Source organism: Mixophyes fleayi, chromosome 4, assembly GCF_038048845.1.
Source record: "Mixophyes fleayi isolate aMixFle1 chromosome 4, aMixFle1.hap1, whole genome shotgun sequence".
In the NCBI taxonomy this organism is placed as follows: domain Eukaryota; kingdom Metazoa; phylum Chordata; class Amphibia; order Anura; family Limnodynastidae; genus Mixophyes; species Mixophyes fleayi.
In genome coordinates, this window is record NC_134405.1 from 112969512 (window position 1) to 112992463 (window position 22952).

Here is a 22952-nt window from a genome sequence, read left to right on the forward strand (position 1 = left end):
GCAGTGATATTTTTTTCTTTGATACACTTAACTAAAATCATATGATAAATAACTACCAAAAATTACAACAATGGCTATTTCATCATGTATCAATTATTGTTTTTTTTTATGAATCATTCATTTAAAATGCAAACTATTTACTGTATTTCTTTATCGAACTTCAGTAATTTGCTGCATATTTCTCACGTGACAATTTACTGGTAAAAAGTGGTGCATTGCACTTTAGTAAACAGACATATTTTAAGCTGAGTGTGGTCATTTAAAATTTGTTGTGCCATCATACATACAACTAATATAATTAATATAAAAATCTTCATACATATTATACCTAGTAGAAGTAAGTAAAAGCAGCCTGATTTCTCAAGCCCAACACTGACTAAGTGATAATCAACAAGTAGAAAATTTGAAGAAAAGTTACATTTATTAAAACAGATAAGTAAGATTAAAACAGATACGTAAGCAAGCAGTGCTTTGATCTGCCATTTTACCTTTGCACCTCATGCATATGGAAATCATATCATACAAAGTATAAAGAGTGTGCAAAAGCATCTAGGATGATGGACAGTTTGAGTCAATGTCAGGGCTTCATCCTAAGAGTGTGCAGTGTGCAATAACATTAAACAAGGTGAGCTAATTAGCAATGTGCTATACAATCATAAATTACCCCCATTGTTTTCAATTCCTATGGTGGTGGGAGTCGACAGTAGCCTCATGGGACGTTAGCCAAAGGTTACCCAGCTCTGCACAATGAATTGAAACACTACAAAATATAAAACAATCTACAACATCAGGACATCTAATGAATGCTCCCCCTCAGCAGTGTATACATAGAAATAAAACAACACTGCAATCTCCTCATTGCAGAAAAGGTTATTGTACTGTGCTCTACTTTACAGGCAATATCAGCAGTGAATGGGTAAAAGAGCTTTCAAATGTATCTCAAAAGCTTATAAATCAGCTTTGGTTTAAGCTATCCATCTGCTGTCTTGTATTGTTGTCAGCCCTGCATACACCATTTCAATGTATTACGATATCTATTATTAAATGCAAATAGAGCTAGATTTATGTTGCAATGTCCCTATATCTTTGGACTCAATAGTGTACATAGACAATCGTCTCCTCTTGCTTTCAATTTGTATGTTTGTTTTTTTTCCATGCTGCACATAAGCCACAAATATTACATGATGGAACATACAAAAACCCATTTAGGTTCTACATATAGATTTAACATTAATCATGAGGTTTTTATTATCATTTCAATAATATGGGTGTAGAGGAGGATATGAATCAGCCATCCCTGATATACATGATATCATTGACTGTTTTGGACAATAAATATCATAGTTACATGCAAGCAGCTCAACATTGAAATAATCAGAACATCTAGAAGTCATTTCAATAATTAGGGACTCTTTTCACTTTAGTAGAGCAGATTAAGCATTTAACATTGCAGATAGGTTCCTAACACGTTTTAATTAATCCAGGATTCTGAATGCTGGCCCTTGCCTTTCCTTTAATCCACTGTCACCCACAGTCATTCCTTGAATTATAGTTCTGCTTCAGAAACTATTCTATATATTTCCTAATACTCATTGAGTATTACCTGTTCCTAATCAGTGGCCAATCAGAAGAAGTAGCTGTTAATCACAGCAGCTTCCTGTTTTCTCTTGCATTATTTTTGTTGTATTGTATCTTTGATTTTGGCTTGTCATAACTACTATTGTCACTTGTGTATCAGACAGCCCTCTGCTAAATTTCTGCTTTATTACCCATGCACTGACGTTGGCTTGTTTTGCTAACAAATATCACTTCTGCCTTCACTAATCTAGGTTTGTTTCAGATTATTTCCACGTACCAGTGGGTAAATGTATCAAGCTGTGATTTGTCTTCTTCTCGGGCAAGTTTAAACTCGCCAACGTATGAAAGTGCAAGTTGATAGTAAATTGGCAAAAATCAGCATGCTATAAATCACTACAAATCACCGTCCCGATGTTTGGCCACTTTGATAATACAAGTTGCCATATGTATGAAACTGCGATTTTTCAAACTCGCCGAAGATTGCTGTGACAATAGCCAGATTCAACACGCTGCTTTGGTTAGGCGAGATTAGCAAACACATCTGGTTACCACTGTTTGCCAATGTTAACATAACATGAGATGCAATACAAGTTTTAATTAAAAGGGTAATCATGATTTCTTGTTTAGAGGGGCAAAAAAATAGTATTAATTATCTTATGGGGGCCAAATTAATTTATGAATAAATTAATGGGCCAAATTTAATTAATGATTATATGTAAAGGATTTTTTATTTTATTTTATTATATTACAGTGGTATACTATTTAATTACCAGTGGGGCAATAATTATTTTTTCTGATGTGGCAGCACTTAATATTTCCAGATGGGGGACACCATTTAAAGTACATACGTGTGGCACTATAAATGGCACTTGTGCCCATGTGCATACTGCCACTTATAGTGCCACACATATGTACTTTAAATAGTGTCCTCATCTTGAAAAACTGTTTCTGTTAAATATCCGGTGAGTTTGACTAAACCGCCGCCTTAACAGGTGTTTTAAAATCGACACACATTGCCAGAGATTGAATTTAAAATCGGATGTCAATGCATATGGCGACTTCGCACATAAAATCATCAGTGATCTTGAGCGATATCCAGTGATTTGAAATCACTGCCAAAAAATTGCAGCTTGATACATTTGCCCCCAGATCTGTTACAAATAATCAGGCACAATCATGGAGTCCACTGGAGTAGACTGATACAGCAAAACCTGCACTCTCAGGCCCAAGTTAGGTCCTCACAAAATCAGGTTCATAAACTTATATGTATCAAATGACAAATTAACCACAGCAGATTAAAAAAATTGCATGTCTGTCCACTTTCTTATTTAACTCCTTAGGAAACCCATTTATCTCTCTCTGCAATGTTCCATAGAGACCAAAGGCATATCTGGGGATTCCTAAACTAGTATAGTGTAATACACCGTCCCTATGCTTTCGCTGCCGCACTGGGATGGACGCCTGCCTCCTATGACGCTGTCGCGTCTGGTTGCCTGGCAACCAGACACACTAGCTCCGCTGCCTGGGGGACAGTTCAAGGCAACGGGACGCTATTCCTGGGTCTGGCAGCGGCTGTTCATGTCACCGCCTCCGGTCATTACATCTCCCTCCTTCCTCTATTTATAGTCCGCTCTGGCACCACTAGGGTGCCAGAGTATTGGGTCCCCATGCTCCTGCGCTGCCTGTATTGCTTATCAGCTTCCAGACTGTCTTCTCTGTTTGACCTCGGCTATCTCCTGACTCGCTCCTGATTATCCCTCCTGGTTCTGGTTACTGAGTCCTGTGTCTGCCTTCGACTGCCTGACTACTCTTATGGATCACCCTATTGTACGTTTCTTGTCTGCTTGGATTTGCCTCGACTTGCCTGACCTTTCTTCGGATTTCCCTTGTGTATTTATCTGCCCACATGGTTTGACCCGGATCACTTGACCATTCTATTCCATCTAGTTGCTTTGCTTTTTATTCTCTTTGAGCATCTCAACCTGCGTATCTCTCGCAGCTAAGTCCAAACTCCCTTGCAGGGGTCCCTGGGGAAAACTGGAGGCACGTTAGTCTCCGCACCTCGCAGTTGAGTTGAGCCAAAATCAGCAAGCAATCTTCCTGCTTCGTGACATGTAGTTTGCATTTACAACCACAATCCCCCAATTCAACTATGAAAGACATAAAGTGGGTTGGATAATTTTGTTAATCATTAGCTTCAACATCCACCTTACTTAAACAAGGCAGCCCTAAATTTGAGGATCTGGAATATTTAATTGATTAACTTAATTTACTTTTTGATGATCCGAATTGCTGTGCCCCAGCTGGAGCTATCTTAACAACTCTCTGCCAAATATGATATAAACTATGCTGCTGAATTCAACAGATTGGCTGCTGACACTACTTGAAACGCCTCCATATAGAGGTTTATGCAAACAAATAAATATGAACTTGCTTGAAGTCTTAAAACGGGAAATAAATTGGATGCATATATTAAGTATTTATATTGATCAAAGGCTTTCTGAAGGGAAGAATGGAGATAAAATGGGCATCTGATGTCCAGGACCAAATCGCCACCAATGATAATGGAAACTGTGGACCTATGATCTGTTGACCTGTTTCTTGTGAGAGGGAAGCTTGAGCTTTCAATAGCGCCTTTTCACTGGGAAACCATCTGTTTCCATCTAATCTCTTCCCCAAAAGAGTTCCTTGTTATCCTTGGCATTCCTAGACTTATATCTCACAATACTTCCATTGATTGGAAGACAATGGATTTTTCTTTTTGTTCTAAATACTGCCACATTAAGGTTTCTTCTGAGATACCCCTTGATGGCAACTTGACCTTATGATTATCCTGTTGAACTTCTTCCAGGAGTTGCAATACCTTTCTTTCTTATTTTTTCTTTAGTGCATTTGAAAGTTCTCAAGGACTGCTCGAATACAGCTAAGAAGTTTATCCAACATTCAACTTTTCCAGCTGGATCAGCCTTGTTGTTTATTGATTACAAGCAACTTAATAAAGAAACTGTTGAAAACCAATATCCACAATCATAGAGTTATTGGAAAGATTGTGAACATCAGACCAGGGGTTAAAATGAACAATGTTTTCTGGACCCTCTATTAGCACTATTAAAATTTAGGGACACACTTCAGGATCCGTTACTTTTCAGGACTTTATTAGCAATGTCATATGGGATCCCTTGAATTAGTTTGTAGTATTTATTTTGATGACATCCTGATATTATGTTTTCAGAGATTCTTCAAGAAAATTGTAAGTAAAACTTGTTTTAGAGCATCTCTGTCAACAGCAGTTATGTATTACACTAGATAAGTGTGAATTTGAGAAGACACAAATCCAATATCTTCATATATCATCTCCTGGTAAGACTAAGCATAGATCCAAGCAAAACTAAAATATTACTGATTTGACCAATCCCCAACAATGAGAAAATGCTGCAGGGTTTGCAGGGTTTGCATGGTTGTTTATTTTAAAAAAAGAATTATTGTTCCTATCATCCAACTTACTCATACAAATTTTCCACTTAACTCCTAATGTGTAAGCTGTAATTGTGAATTTTTAGACTCTGTTTAACTGAACTCTTATTGTTGTACATAAAAAAATTCAGTATTGGCGTTTGTGGATTCAACTGATTCTGCTGTGGGAGCTGGTCCTAAAATGATGCTACTGTCAGGAATCATACCCAGAGCTTCTGCTGTGGAGACTGCAGCTCTGCTGACTGAACTATTCTGGCTGCTGGACAGCTCCCTGCCTTTACTCTGTATTCTAACTCAGTTTAAGGGGCATATTCAATTAAGCGTGGAGTGCCTCGGCAATGGGCGTGAAGACACTCCGCGTTACCGCAACATTGTGGATTTTCCTGCACCTCCCATAGGGTTGCAAAAGGAAATCTGCAATGTTGCTGTATCATATTCCATAGAAAATGCGCAACTTCCTATGTTCAGATGAATATGACTCCAAGTGATCTCCTGATGTTCCAGCATGTTCTCGCTTCACCCTCTTACTTCCTATATAAGCCTTGCCTGTACCTGTCTTCCATGCCAGATTATTGTGCTTCAGCCAGTAATCTAGTTCCTGCTGCTGTTTCTGCATCCTGCCTCCAATTATCTTTTATTTGTGCACCAACCTTGGATTGTCCTCAACTATGCCTCTGCCTGAACCCTTTGCCTTATTTGCTTCACTGTGTGCTAAACCGGCTGTCGTTGACCATTCTTATTATAACCAGCCGTTAGTGGCCTGCCTTCCTTCTTGCCACTGGACTCCAGTTCAGTCTCCAGACCATTACAGCTACATCCCAGTGCTTACTATTCCCATCAGATGTCATTAGCAGAAAGGAACTATAAAATGAGAAATAAAGAATATTGACTATAAAGTATCTCTTCTCATAATGAAGGTATCTTTTTAAAGGAGTGCTTCACCCAGTATGATTTCTTACAGATCATCATAACTTTTAGTACATCAAGTGATGTCAGCTAAGCAAGTAAGGTGATAACTTTTGAGGAGTGACTTACCCTTCCGGTCTCATTGCATATATTATGAGAGACCATGAAAATGAGCCAATACCATGTCACCCTAATAAAATCATCAACCTACCCTTTCATAACAATTAGTGGACTTATCAACATCCACTTTTCTTTACCTGATCTGTGAGGTTGGAGGTACTGTGCTTAGTTCTTGGTTTGTAGCCTGCAAGTCATCCTGGAACCCATAAAACTCAGAAACTACTGTACCATTCTTTTTGGTGGCCTATATTCCATCAGACTGTTTGAATTCTTGTTCCACTTGCGTGGAACAGGACTGTACATGCTCCTCCTATGGGTTTCCTTCAGGACTTGGAAAAAGGACATCCCACGCCAAGGGGTAATAATAGCATGAACCTGTCAGGGACTTGATCCTTGGCTTTTGTGTGCCTTATTTGTTCCCATTCTTGTTTGTCACTGAGATTTATACTGCAGTTGTTAAGAGACTATTCTTAGGGATTCTAGTCACTCATTGAGCTTCACCCATTACTAAACAGTGACAAATCAGGGGAAGCACTGGGCTACTTAAACCGAGCCTCCTATCATTTTGCCTTGCTGTATTTACTATCGGTACATTACCTGTTTACTGAACTGGCTAGACCTCGTCTACGTTACTGATTGCAGATTCCATTCCACTTCTGCCTTCATTGACCTTGGCTGGTTCCTGATTCATTCCACGCTGTCAACTGGACTTCTCTGAAACCAGGTCCATTAGAATGAAATAATAAACACCTATGAAAAGTTTTTTTCCCTGTTCCTGTTAGAGTTAAAATGGAAAGACAATGCCTGTAATGTTATTCAGAAAGCAAATCAAACTCCCATCTGGCCTCCACTTTTGTTGAATTGTGTGTTATAAATGAAAAAAAAATCTTATTTAGCTGCGCTTCTTGAACCTCAAATACAGCTGATCCCACAATGTCTGTAATATCCCCCCTATATCACTCTTGCTTGGGGCTTGCATTTTTTTTTTCAAGCTTCTAGTATCTCTGTAAGGGTCCCTCTGCCCTCTTCCTATTTGGATGAGTGGAAAGCTTACAGGACAAGTGCTTTGACAACAGCATAAGCAGTTTACAAAAAGAGCAAGTTCCTGCTCAGACTGTTACAGACGTCATGTGATCTACTGCATCGGAGAATTGGGTAGTACCTGTGAGGTTTTCTGTTTTTTATCTCACATAATTCCATTAAAAAATATTTTTTTTAATTTTGGTTGAAGGTATCCTTTAAATACACAGTATATTAAAAATAATAATCATCACTCAAAAAAGATCTATTATGAGACTACTGATAGTAGCAAGATAAGAAAGCTTTTAAATTAAGCCCTTTTCTGATCACAGTTGTCGGTAGTATATAATAACAATTAATGTGCTATTTACACATAACTCATTGCAACAGTTTGATTTATGTCCCCACAACATTTATAATTACTTTTTAATGTGCTATCTTCAGAAGTGATATGCCACAAACGTAATTAAGTGCAGTTATAAAAAGAAAACAAAAAACACAAAATCATTCTAACATCTTCATTCTGGGTATAGGAAACAATTCTTTTTTTTTTACAATTGTTCATAATTAAAGGGTAAGTAACTATAACCACTCATGGAACAGCCAACATTATCTCAGCCGAGGCTCATGGGAATGTGAACCAATGAAAAAAAACATGCTTTTGATTATAAGTAGGGATCTTCTCGGGAGAACAAACAAACCACATGGCGAATATCTTTATTCTCAGATGCAGAGCACAGTATAAGAGAAAAATATTTATTATAAAGAAACCATTGTATGAATTAAAATGTAAAAATTGAATTGGTTGTTTTGAGGACACCTTGTAAACTGCTCCTGTTTATAAATAACAGTATGCAAGTTGTTATCCACTGTCTTATTATTTGTGCAATTTGGCGCATATCTAATCTCATCTGTTATTTCTGAAATAATGGTAAGTCTATGATACCTTGTTGTACTGTTTACATCATAATAATAGCACCCATTTGTTAACACTTTTTCTGTGTGCCAGGAAAGACAGTTTTGCATTGTTTAACAGTGGCTGTTACTAGACCCAGTGAGTGAAGAACATGTGGTGCTTTGTTATTCTTCATTGCTGATTATGGTCTAGTAAAGTTCTGTAGCTAGTTAGGGTTTCTAGAGTACAGGCCATTCCGCAGGTGAGTGCAATATACTGTATGTGGCAACAAAGGCTGTGGAATGGAATAAGCAGTGAGGGTATCAGTGGTTTTCCATGTCAATACAGTTTGACGCAGTTCATTATAATCAGCAATAATATCTATAGAGCAGCGTACAATATGTTCTGTAACCTATTGGATATATATACTATGTAGCTATGTATAAATGTCTATATAGATTCCAACACCCAAAGTGCTCTTTCAACTTATATGACTGTTTGGTTTCTAGATGAAACAGCAAGCAGCCATTTTTACGTTTTGTGTTTTAACAATGGAGACTATATATATATATATATATATATATATATATATATATATATATATATATATATATATATATATATATATAATGTATGATGTCTTTTTCACCCGTAGCGAATGCCACAACTCTACAGACAGAATAAAAGTGAGGGTTTGGGATGAAGATGATGATATAAAGTCCAGAGTGAAACAACACTTCAAAAAAGAGTCGGATGACTTCCTCGGGCAAACGTTTGTTGACGTGAGAACTCTCAGTGGAGAAATGGATGTCTGGTACAATTTAGGTGAGTGCCAGCCTCTATCTTAGCAAGCTTATGATTTGAAAAAGAAAGCAACTACAGTACAATCACAGAATGATAATGAGTTTTGAACCTGTGTTATAAGTAATAAATATAGGTTCTATGAAACGAAGCAATCATACAAGGAAATTATGAGTACCATTACAGAAGAGCTGTTTTACATTTTACATGCTGCCTAGAAAAAAATACAGTATTTATATATACATACAAATGCACTACATCTGTGATGTAATCATTATTAGATATGTCCAATCGTGTTTTTCTGATTTGTATGTCTGGGTAGTTTGCTCTTGTGTAAAGACCTTTTTAACTAGACTACGCCAAAACATGCCCATGCCCTACTTTCACTTATGTTTTGTTCCTATCTGAGCATTTTACTGGCAAATATAAGCATAAAACATTGTACTGCCTGAAAACTAAGCACCTATACATCTGCTCACTTTCCCTTTACATTGGTCTTTCAAAAGATTTAGCACTGGTCACCTTGTATTCACTTACATTCATTAACAGAGACCATGCATCTGCAAGAAATACTCTAGCTGCAAAGCCAGGTAAGGTCATGAAATATTCATTTAACTGAATTAAGTCTGAGAAAAAGAAATATATGTAGGTCACAGATGCAGTAGAAGAGTTACAGATAAATTATGCAATAGGCGAGTTTGGTAAGGATATTTGTGACCGTGCCATTTGTCATAAATCTAAGAATTATTATGTTGTTTGAAGATATAATGTGATGTTACCACTTCTATAGCAGCACTTTACAGTGCACTAAAAATGACAGTGTTGAAAGCAAAATTACATTTCTCACATAAATGCATCAGTTATAGAGAACAACAACATCTCCTGCAGTAAAAAAAAGTCTAGGTAAATGGGTTTCCTATTAAAACAACACTCCTCCTGTTGATGTGTCAGGGTTCCCCCACAGTTCCTGAATTGCTCACCCCAAATTTGGCTAGTTAAGCCCTAGAAAGGACCTTGAAAGAATACTGGCAGAGGTATAAAAATGCTAATTGGACAGGTTACTTTGCCATCTGTCAGCATTCTTGATAAGCTTCACCCCTGCCTGGAATTTTTCCACGAGTAACATATTTATTATACTTGCAATTTTCTTCTGAGCTTCCTCATTCACCCGACACCTTCACCACTCCAACCATCATTGAGCTCCCAGTACTTCCTGCTCTCGCTGTCACTGCACTTCTCACAATGAGTGAATCACCATGTACTTCCCTCAAGCAAGTGCATGGCCGATGTCTTTCTGTAGTGTGGGTGGAGGGAAAGTATTCCTACCCTTTAACTACCACCAGTACCAACAAACACACTTCATTGTAGGGAAATATTTTTAAACCTGCATGAGGATAAACAATTATTGGATGTGGCTATACCAGTAGTAAAAAGAAGTGGTGAGGACTCAAACATTAAAATGGTATTAGGCTGACCCGGTGTGTGACCAATTAGTTCTGTATGCAGTATGTATATATGCTTCTCGATTTTGTGTCACATTTAAATTAATGACCAGAATATGATATAATATATCACCATTAAAAGCCTACTATACATTCAACCAGTTGTCCAGAACTTAGCATCAGTTTGCTGCATATTATACAGCTCCTAGCTGTTCAGCATATAATGGTAACCTCATGTGTCAAACAGATAATGTAGCCATCAGTTGTCTATGAGTTTTACATAGCATCAGTCGCTAGAATTTATCCTTTGCTTCCTTTTCTCCCTTTATAGAGCTGCCAAAAGGGCACCAGTGAAGTCAACTGGATCCCGGCACGGCCGCTTCTTGGGTGCAGTCTAGGGTTGAGTGATCATGCATATCTGTTCCACCCTTGCTGTGCACACGGCTTCTGGGGAAGCTCATCATGCATGCACAGCTTAGGTGGGGTGTGCCCGCACAGAGCAATGGGAAGCTATTGATCTGTGCAATCACTTTCACCACATATAATCGCATGCACCTTCACTACCAATGGTGTTGGGAAACACTGGTCTAATGCAAATTACACAATGAAAGATAGTAAATGCTAATTGCTGATTGTTGCTAAGTGTTGCTCCTTTGAGAAAGGTTAGTAGTAATCCTTTATCTCCCCCACTACATTTATTGATTTGTTTACAGGTGAGAAACTGTGCCTGAAAAAAGGGCCCTTTCGTTTAGAAGCTTCATGTAATCCAAACTATAGAAATAGAGTGGAGGTCATTTATTAATGGTCATTCCTCAGTACAAAAGCAGATTTAGACCCACCATGCTCCATGATTTGGACAGGAGTTGATAGATTTCCATGTGAGAACATTGGTTTACAGAGATGGGCATTTAGGGGGGGACCATCAGTTGCCACAACTAAAATACTAGTGTTGGGCAGAGTGAAGGTGTCTTAGTGAAATATAGTGTAGGCACAGCCGTATGTGGAGTAGTGCAGTGCAGAAACTAGATTTCATTTTGCAAAATTAGATTATTGACAAGAGATATAGGGGTGAAGAGGGAGGACTTTGCACTAAGTCAAAATCATTTGGAAACTTAGTAAGAAACACCAGTAAGTACTCCAGGATTTATACTACATAATGTGATTTTCAAATAGCTATACATTTCAGCAAATATAGCCCACGTGCAAGAACTGCTTCCACTGGGGCAGGACTTACACAAACAACATTATCCTCATCAACATCCTCATTAGCGCCCTCGTCAGCTACACAAATATTCCCCTCATCCTGTTGCAATTCCAAAGTGGCATCCTCAATTTGTGTATCACGGGCTACACTTGGCTGTTCATGCACACATCTGCAGAAATGCTGAAAGGGGCCTTCTTTATGGGTACACTATCAGACAGGTCAGGATTACACATAGCACTCGTGGATTTACTCACCTCAGGGATTTGTATCATTTCTGAATCTGAACATACATTTTCCTCTAATGCCTTACTGGGTTTTTTTCCAGCTCGACTTTTACACGTAAAAGTATTTGGACACCACTTTTGGAGTCCAAATGACAAGGTATTGCTTGGTCATGACTGACCTTACAAGAAAATGCCTCTGTGACATTTGCAGAACAAGTGCTCATAGAGAAAGGCGAAGGCCTCATTCTTTCCTTGCCACTGTGTCAGTAGAATGGCATGTTGGCAATTTTATTTTTTCTTCTGATAACTTTGCCTGGATTATTTTTTTATAGACCAAGGTAAAAGGTGTTTTTTTACATTTTTGTTTCCCTGACTTAAAAACATTATGCACTTTTGCAAAGGCTTTAGCAGACGACGTAGAGGGATTACTATCATCGTGACTGGTACCAGCAGCTGCTTGGTGCTCCTGGTCTTCTGTGTACTGCTGTGAATCCATTTTGATAACACAGTGCAATGTGACTTCTATTTCAGCACTGACATTTAGCAATGGAGCATTGGAGCTCTCCTCTTTTTATGTTACCTATATAACACAGTATAATGTAACTGCAGATTTAGAAGACCAAGCCTGCCAGCCCTATTATTTATTTTTCAGCAATGACAATTAGCAATGGAGCAATGGAACTCTCCTGAATGACATTGGAGACTTTGAAGAACACTGCTACCCCTCCTCGTTCTTTTCTACCTATGATGCTGCCCAACTGCACTAGAGACTGCCAAGAACTGTGCTACCCCTTCTGTGAGCGTCTTTGAAATGGCACTGGATCTCAGGGGAGGGCGGTACTTACAGAATTAAAAACTTGCGAGATCCGAGATCCAACAACGTAACGATGACGTTTTGCCTCGTTTCCAATTCTGAGGGCAAGCGAAAGTACCGAGCCAGTTTGGCTTGGTACTCGGATCTGCTAAGTTCCGGTGTGTTCGGTTCTCGGGGAACTGAGCCTGGACAAAAGTATTTGGTCACACCTGTCAATTATAGTTAATTATTGAATTGAGGTGTTTTCAATCAGACCTGTGGCCAGAGGTTTATAAAATCAAGCACCTAGTCATGCAATCTCCATTTGCAAGCATTTGTGTTGCAAAATGGGTCATTCTGAAGAGCTCAGTGACTTCAAGCATGGTACTGTGATATGATGCCACCTTTGCAATCAAACAGCTCGTGAAATTTTATCCCTGCTGGATATTCCACAGTCAACTGTAAGTGATATTATTAGAAAGTAGAAGTGGTTAGAAACAACAGCAACAGCATAAAATCACAGAGCTGGGTCAATGACTGCTAAGGCACATGGTGCATAAACGTCGCCAGCGCTCTGCTGATTCCATAGCTGAAGAGTTCCGAACTTCCACTGGCATTAATGTAAGCACAAAAATTATGTGACAGGAGCTTAATGGAATGGGTTTCCATGGCAGAGCAACTCACATCACCAAGACAAATGCCATGCATCTGATGGAGTGATGTAAAGCACACCGTCATTGGACTGTGGAGCAGTGGAAACATGTTCTTTAGAGTGATGAATTACGCTTCTCTGTTTGGCAGTCAGATGGGTTTGGTGGATGCCGGGAGAATGATACCTGACTGACTGCATTATGCCAACTGTGAAGTTTGTTGGAGAAGGGATAATGCTATGGGGTTGTTTTTCAGGGTTTGGGCTTGGACCCTTATGTCCAGTGAAGGGCAATCTTAATGCTTCAGCATACCAAGTAGTTTTGGACAATGCTATGCTTCCAACTTTGTGGCAACAGTTATGGGGAAGGCGCTTTTGTTTTCCAACATGACTGTGCCTCAGTGCACAAAGCAAGATCTACAAAGACATGGTATGATGAGTTCGGTGTGGAAGAACTTGACTGGCCCGTACAAAGCCCTGACCTCAACCCCATCAAACACCTTTGGGATGAACTGGAACGGACATTGCGAGCCAGAACTTCTCGTCCATCATCAGTGCCTGACCTCATAAATGTTCTACAGAATTAGTGGGCACAAATTCCCACAGAAAAACTCCAACATTTTGTCGAAAGCCTTCCAAGAAGAGTGGAAGCTGTTATCGCTGCAAAAGGGGAGACAGCTCCTTATTAAAGTATATGTATTTGAATACAATATCATTACAGTCCCTGTTGGTGTAATGGTCAAGCGCCCCAAATATTTTTGCCCATATAGTGTATATTATAGGTGCCTGCATCGTTTCTGTCCATATATCATGTAAGCATGCCTATTTTTCCCCAGACATAATGAGACAGACTACTGCTGAACTTTAAACGCAAGGCAGGGATTCATGTCCTGGAAACATATGAAGGCTTATGTTAAGTTGAATGCAAATTATGTTTCTGGGTATAATACGCTTTTTTACATCTGAGCGTGTTCACACACCACTATTTCCAGAGCTGAGTATTGTATAATTATTGTGTGAATTTTCGATTGTTTGCTTCAGGCAGATTCTTGGGAAATCAATTGGGGAACTAAGGGAAAAGGCAGACATATCTTTCCCTAGTGGATGCATCTAATTTATTTTGAATTACACATCTCTTGCTTTTAGCCTGAGCACACGTTAAGGTCATGGCAAATTTACAGCATCATGTAGAGTCACACAAGTGTGTAATGTAGGAAATGAGTATAACAAGTAATAACTGGCACATGATGAGAAATTATGTATGATGGGTGGCACTTGATGAATGAAGTGATGAGGCAAGTAATGTGGGATGAACAATGAGGAATCATCTAGTGGTTTACAGTCCTGTATTTGTTTTGAACACAGCTCCCTATACAGTATATTTGAAAGTGCTTTTACCACATAATTGGCAGCTTATTGATATGTATCTACAACTTCCAGAAAGCACAATAACACAAACAGCTTGAAAAAAATAAATACATTTTGCCTGCCATTATTATTATTATTTTACCATGTAATAAAATAATTGCTTCTGTTTAACCCAAGTGATTGGAGGGGTGGTGGGGGAGGGTAACTGGAGTAAGGCCTAGTTATTCTAAACCTCTAGTACAAGCTTTGCCCACTGACCACGTTCCCTTTGGCATCGTACTGACACTCTTTGGCAGCACTTTTGTTTTTGTACCAACAGGGAAGGGGGAGTTTCAGCATGTGCTCTTTTCAGGCTCCAAGGTACCTTGCTACACCACTGCATAGGTTGCACCAACACAATTTTGCTATGGGTCAATATGTGTTGCCCCATTCATACGGCTTTTTGTTAAGCACATTCAGTAAGGAAAATCAATTGCTGGCGATGTGGCGTGCGAACATCACGCCAATTACGGAAGAAATCTCAGCTCTTTTTCCCTTGCACCTCGCGGACGTTCTGGAGACACCTCACAGCTATTTGAATTCCCCCCTAAGGTTCTCATCTATCACTTATGTTCAGTTATCACATAATAGTGCTAAGCTAGAGATGTACATATACAAAAGTCTAAGACCCTTTTGCTACTGTTTCATTAATGTGTTTTAATTGTAGGTATATGAATGTGGCAGCTGCCATTCATATTAATATTGTAATTACACATTATATAGAGTAGTACCTTTTTACTGCAGAATAATATATGTCTGAATGATCGAAAACACATTTACATTATGCAATTATGTTGTGTATAGGGTATGTTTTCATGGTAAACATTTTCTGAGTCACCATATTTATACATTATACAGCTCCTAAAAAGATAAGTGAAAGGATTCAAGGCATATGATTCACTCAGGAAAAAACCTTTAGTTCTGTAGAGCTTACACTCTAAATGCATATAAGACATGTACAAGTATGGGTAAGGGTTATATGAAGTTATTCTACATTCATACGTTTTGAACATAGATTGTGGTGGTTCTTGGGATAGAAAAAGAGAATTCAGAATTTTTCCAAAAAACTGTTTCAATAAGTGAAAGTGGTTAAAAGCAGGAGTGAGCAATTAGGTTTATGGAGGTGGCAACGAGGCAGAGGTGTGCAGCGACTTGCAATGTATCACATAAAATCAAAGCTCTATCATAGCTATCATTTATTCAGAGATAATTACTTGCCTCCCTTTTGGTAAGAAAGCAGATGTTCATTCCCCAATCAAAACTTTTCGCTACTCTTGTCATGCTTTCTCAATGAGTCAGCTTTGTTTGTTGGAGTTATTCACCTTAATAATACCCAAGTTATATAATAAACCACATGGGTGTTTAGTGTCACATTCATTTCTTTACTCATCAGTTGCATTTATTGTGGGAGTGCTGCTGAAATTACTGTTTCTACACAGTCACTGCTAAAAAGTTTGGGAACTAATATAGTTTTAAACTTTCACAATGTGACTTATTTCTCAACTCCATATTTTAATTTACACCTCTTTTGTATCTGACCCATCATTATTCAGAGATAATTGCTTATCTCCTGTCATATACTGTATATCTAACATCTCATGCCTGCATTCTTTTACCTGGCTGCACAGACTTTGAACAGTCTTTGTTTCAAGACAAAGCTGCTTCATCTACATAAGTTTATGCTTCAACAGACACATTCATTCCATGTCTGTTATTAACTATGAACTGATACTGTACATCAATCCGTGTCACTGATTATTGATTATCCCAAAGGCTGCGTATAGTTTTCAATAGAATGATTTCGACCAGACTGATCAAAGCTAAATTCTGATTGCTTGTTAATTAATTTCTTTCTATTCACAAACATGGTATTTTATACCTTATACCTTATAAATGATTGTTATTAATAAACTAATACATATTAGTAATGTCTGCATTTTTTTGCAATGTAGTTTTAGTAGTAAGACTATTGCCCTTTACTCAAATAATAAAATTATAGTTTAAGTAATACATCTATAAGTGTGGCTGAACCCTCTGGAAGATGCCAATTATGCCTCACTGTTGTTGGCATGCCCCTTTCTAGGTTCCCGAGATATGACCTGCTGTGGAAATTTGTGCATAGTTCATCCTCAGTACCAGCAGTGAATAACCCACTCAGTGAAAATAAGTTTTGCAAAGCAAAATTAGCTAATATAAAGTTCTAGTATTGACCTTGAAAATTTCTGCCACTGCTTTGCTGACAACAGTAAGGTAAGTAGTGCCAGCTCCTTGGATTTAGATCATTTAATGGGGAGTTCAAGGAGTATAACTTGTAATTACTGGGCCTTTAAGTAAAATGTTGAAGTCAGCCACGCTTACATTTTTATGCTACTTTGTGGAAAGGCAAACTAGGCTGAAAGCTCAAACGGCTTCAACATGTTCAAACATGTTCAAATGTTTTCTTAAATGTTTGTATTGATTTGATGAGAAACACAGATGCCAGTTCAGGCATCTCTACCCAGCAGAGTGTAAAGCCGCATTAGCCCCAGTGCTATGCACCTATTACCTCTTAATTGATCCTACACAATATCCCTGGCCTGGACTATATGTGTGCAATATTGTGTACAATACACATTTCTACTATAATTAATGTGGACTTTGTTAATTTATCGTAACTGAAAATGTGCTTGTGTGTTGTATTTCCCCCCAATGATAATCCCTATACACCTTTTGCCATGACTACAGTGTTGATGTACAAGGTGCAAAAATTCAAAGACATGCATATTTCCTGTAGTGAAGTGCGTTCTGAGTGCTGTGCAATACAACATAGGGTGTGTATTGGTCAAGCTTTTCTGCTGAAGGACCACTACAACTAAAATGAACGTTAGTCTAAATGAAAAAGTTACTAATAAAGTTGACTAATATATATGTAAATACTGACTTAACTTGAAATATTTAACTTTAACTACATTTTGATTTGCTCTCCAGCTAAGTGCAAACTATTGTTCCCAGTTATGAGTATTTTTCAACTAAAAGGTTCTGGCTGCAGTGCTCTTTAGTAGGAAATCAGCTGTACATGCCAAGTTATCTTACTTTTTTCCATGATCATAATCAAATATAATTGGTTCTGATAGAGATATATTTATATATCATTATTATATACGGCATTTGTATTTTAGATTAGAGGCAGCGTCAGTCAGGTGTTTTAGAATATGAATACCATCACTTTAGAACAGGGCAGGATTAAGGGCTACATGGGCCTATTAAGAGCCTGTTGTTCTCCTGGATGAATGCTTTCAGAGAGACAGTCTCTGCAGTGAGTGAGAGAAGAATGTGTGTGACATCACCATGGCAAGCAGATAGGAGCTGTCCTGTCATTGGCATGCCGCATGGTACTTCCGCTACAGTTATTTACTGTAAGTAAAGCCAGCCCACCAGCAGACGCAATCCTTATGAGTCACAAGGACCAAGAGAGGTTCTCCCGGTCCCGGCACGGATGATTCATTCATTAAACTATTAAGCAGAGACTATATGATCTTGATGGGCCTATTTCAGTGTGTAGGCCTGGAGCTGCAGCTCCATCAGGCCCTTTATTAATCTGGCCCTGCTTTAGAATGCCACAGCTTCCTAGTCAGAAAATGACGGCATTCTAAAAGACCTTCAGACAAACGGAATGGAAAGGTCAAGGAAAAATATCCCTTTTAAAACAATCAGTTAGATAAAACCTTATATGATGACACAGTAGCATGTTACAGATAATGGGCATATTTCTTTGTTGTACATGGGTTTCTCCTATTCTTCGGCTTCACATTAAGGGGCTCATGTTAAGATGAACTCAAATTGCGTTGTTGGTATATAATATACTTTTTGCATCTGAGCATGTGCACAAACTACTAGTTTTGTAATTAGTGCTTTGGGTGCTTATGCAAAAGTAAAAAAGCTTATTATGAGCCAATAACGCCATTTGCGTTCAACTTAACATGAGCCCCTCAGGACTTCTCAGTTCAGTCATTACATAATTGTTGAATTCATGATTCTTGAACATATTTCTTATACTTGTCATTATAATATATAACACTCCCAAGTCAGCATGTGCAGTAAATGTCATTTGTATATCAGCCCAGCGCTCGCTGGAACTGAATTTGTTTGCAAAATACATATACACAGCCAAAAATCTGTGCACAGCTTTAATTACAACTGCTTAGCTGCTACAACAAGCTCTTGCATCCTAATTAGTACAAATATTGCTGTATCTCTGGTGTATCAAAAACTACTATATGAAGCTTAACTAATGTAATGTATTCAAACATTGGGAACTGACATTTGGTTTAAACTGTTGAATATTGAGACCAGAAATGCTTCTGCTCCTGATAGATAAAATATAATATTGTTCCATGCTGACTTCTTTCTTCGTCTTTTTTTTTTCACTATTTCAGAGAAAAGGACAGATAAGTCTGCAGTCTCTGGTGCGATTAGGATGAAAATCAATGTTGAAATCAAGGGAGAAGAGAATGTGCCTCCTTACCACATACAGTACACTTGTTTGCATGAGGTAAGACAGAATAGAGCTAATCCCATTCACTTCTAGGAAGATTGTGGTTTGTAGCAGAGATTACAAGAAATCTACTTAATACAATTAATTAAAGTATGTTAAATGGAATAAAGGAGCAATGGAATAGCTACAGGGGTAGCAACCTCATCAGGGTTCAGAAGCTCTAGGGATCCTACTGCTTTCCCAATATATTACACAGGCTCTGGGTTGTTTGGTTATTTCCTCTCTTTACATTTTATGAAGCTTTCAAAGTCAAGAGCAGAAGCACAACAATGACATCTCTGTTTAGAATTCCCGTAAGAATCCAGAACCAGCAACAAAGAGAAGACACGGGAACAGAAACTCCCCATGATTCATGGGTGCTAGACTTCTAGATTATAAATGCAAATAAGTGAAAAGTAATGGATCTGTGCACCACACTCCAATGCAATCACCATTTTATTTGGGTGTTTTGGGAGATTGCTTCATATCTTTGTTAAGACTCTCACACAGGGCTTACAAATCTTTAATTGCATTTGAGTTTTATATGCAGATTTATTACTTTACAGAATTAGAAATCCCCAGTATCTACAAAACAGGATGCAATGGGGCTAAATTTGATGTGTTTGACAACTGACAATGTATATGTTCAGGAGATAAAGTTATTTTTGTACTTTGTTTTAGAGAGCAGAGTGGTTTCCATGACAATAAAACTATTTCCGTACATGCACTTACTATACTGTAATAACTCGTCCCATACTTTATCCCATACTCTAATTAAATTGATGTTCTAAAATGGAATGACCCTTGTAATAATCATAGCAGCCTCTATTTGGGAAGAAGAAACATATATTCTCACAGTAATAGAAAGGTAAAGATGTACATGTCTGCTTGTATAACAACATTCTGTATCAAAAAATAATCGGGACATTGTATCCCTGTGAAACATAAGAGAAACTCTCCACTATTAATTTTACTTCCCTACTGACACTAGAATTTTTTATTGGTATTTAGGATACTTTTCTGCTATAGTATCTTTACCCAAGGAACTACAGCAGAAACATTGAAGCATTCAGGGGGAATAAAGGGCCTGATTCATTAAGGAAAGTTAGGCAAAAAATTGAGTAAGTTTTCTTACTCAAGTTTACCTGAACAAAACCATGTTGCAATGCAATTAGTTTATTATTTTGCACATAAGGAAAATACTGTCTGTTTTTCATATAGCACACAAATACTTGCTAGTTTATTTGTACACTGAAATTTAAAGTTGATCTAGGACATGTTCTACCCCAACTATAAATCTGCCATCACATTTTAAATTTACCTTCCCCTCCAATACAACATGGTTTTGCCTTACTTTTGCTTAGCGTTCATTAATGAATCAGGTCCAATGAGTTTATCAGTTGGGAGTGGATAAAGGAGATAAGGTGAGAAATTGTTTTTCATCAGGTATAAGGCGAAAAACTCCTTGTTAAGGGTACAATATATAACAAAAATAAAAAAAATGCTGAACTCAGCTACCTTTCCTCCATAAAAAAACATTGTGATCTGGAACAACATGGAACTAACAGTCTAGATTAAGGGTACACCTATATGAATGATTACCAAGTATCCCCGAAATTGTGTTTGTTTATGGTAAGTGCCTCCCTAATATGAGCAGATTTATTAAATGTACCCATAAAGTAAATGTATACCAAGCCACAGCATATGTATTGATATTTTTTAATTAATAAATGTAACAAGATGAATCCAAGAAAATTCAATATCACACAGCTCATCTCCTCTACAACATACTAATTCATTTTGGGCTTTAGTTTCAGTTTATTGCAAAATACTTGTAAGACAATCTTACTTTTGCACTATATATTTTACATTGATAAATATGAGCACTGTGATATTGCAGTGGTCATTAAGATGCCATGAATTTCCCATTAGCTCATCTTCTAGTAGTTTAAAGGGAGAGAAGGTGGTTGTCTCTTGATTTCATATTTCCCTTTCTAGCCATGAGAATGAAAAGCGTTGGCTTTGATAGCTGTGGTAAGGTTATCTTGTGCTAGCAGGCTGACTAGCAATGTTGTTATCCTTTTACCTGTGAGCTTACAGTTTGCTTCTGAAGTATCAGATTGCCACTGAAAATATCATATATATCATGACATCTGTCATCTTTCACTTGATGCAGTAAATTGAGTTCTCACTCAGATAGCTGACACCCCTCTCACCCCCATAGAAATCTGTTCTGTGAAGAGAAATTAAATGATTGAACAGTTTTAAAATATCACGTATTGAGCTTCCACTATCCTGCGTCTAGGAGCCTCTAACAGTGTGAAACAAACTTTACCCACAGAACTTATTCCACTACTTGACAGAAGTTCAGAATAATGGCAGTGTTAAGATCCCTGAAGTGAAAGGAGATGAAGCCTGGAAAGTTTACTTTGATGACGACGCACAAGAAATAGTGGATGAATTTGCAATGCGCTATGGAATAGAGTCTATTTATCAGGCTATGACGTAAGTATATGAGCTCCATTAATAACAAGCAAAGAACAAGCAAATAGCTGGAGTGCTAACCTAGAGGAGACAGGCAAATATATATTAGAAACACATAACTACTTTGCAGTGAATAATGCCTTTTTTTTTGCTGTTTCTATTAGGAATATCCTATTGTTACAGACAGAATACTAGATATCCAAGCTGTATCACTCACAGTGACAGTCACTGCATATTTATGAATCTGCTTAAGGAGTTTCACTGGTAGTGAGCACTAAGGGCCTGATTTTGAGTTAGGAGCAAAGCAAAAAAAAGGAGCAAATTTGCACCTTGACAAAACCATTTTGCATTATTTAAAATTTAGGAATAGCTTTATAGTTGGGTTAGGGCATGTCATAGATTATTAGACTTTAATTTCAGTGTAAAAATAAAACTATCAAGTATTTGTGTGCTACATGAAAAAACAGCCTGTATATTCCTTGCATGCAAAAAATAAGTCAATTTCTACCCCTCGCATTGTAACATGGTTTGTCCAGGTGCAAATTTGCTCCTTTTCTTTGCTCCTAACTCAAAATCAGGCCCTAAATGTGTTTTAGAATGTTATGTGTATGGTCCAGAACATAAGCTGAAAATGTATCTTTATTATTAATATACTTTCACTATAGCATTTAATGAGATTATTAATATTATTATTTTTATTATTATCGTCAGTGAATTGCTGTGAATATTGTCTCTAAAACTGTAATATAATTATAGAGTGTGTCATAATCCTTAACTATAAGACATTATGGAGATCTTGAAGTTTGTTGTCCCCTGCTTTTATACTCCGAGATATGACTTTGGGGATGCATATGAATTTTGTTTGGACAGTGGATGAGTCAGAGCGAGTCTTAGATGTAATTGCTTTAGTACAAGTTAGGCAAACTTGGAAGCATGATCTCCACATGCCTAAAAGCATATTGTGCATGGCACAAAAACAAAAGGCATACCATAGATACGTTTATTACACTGATTAGCAGCAAACTAAGAGTGAAGCTATCTGTTAAATGAATGTATTAATGTTGATGTACTAAGAGGGGGGTTCAAAGAATTTAAGGTAACCAATGCTTAGACATGACTTTGCACCCTGGAAACCATGGGAAGTGGATTGAGTGCAAAAGTTTACACGATATTGCAAAATGAAATATACAGTCAAGTCCATAAATATTGGGACATCGATACAATTCTCATATTTTGGGCTCTATACACCACCCCAATGGATTTGAAATGAAACAAACAAGATGTACTTTAACTGCAGACTTTCCGCTTTAATTTGAGGGTATTTACATCCAAATCAGGTGAACAGTGTAGGAATTACAACGGTTTCTATATGTGCCTCCCACATTTTAAGGGACCAAAAGTAATGGGACAAACTAAACAATCCTACATCAAACTTTCACTTT

At 37.7% G+C, this 22952-nt stretch overlaps 1 protein-coding gene across 1 annotated transcript in view; it reads left to right on the forward strand.

Moving 5' to 3' along the window:
- UNC13C (unc-13 homolog C) overlaps positions 1-22952 on the forward strand; it is a 444227-nt gene that overhangs the window by 169984 nt on the left and 251291 nt on the right. Inside the window, exons 10-12 of the mRNA XM_075208024.1 lie at positions 8649-8818; positions 18929-19044; positions 21368-21531. Coding sequence (XP_075064125.1) covers positions 8649-8818; positions 18929-19044; positions 21368-21531 — 450 coding nt within the window. The remainder of the gene's footprint in view (positions 1-8648; positions 8819-18928; positions 19045-21367; positions 21532-22952) is intronic.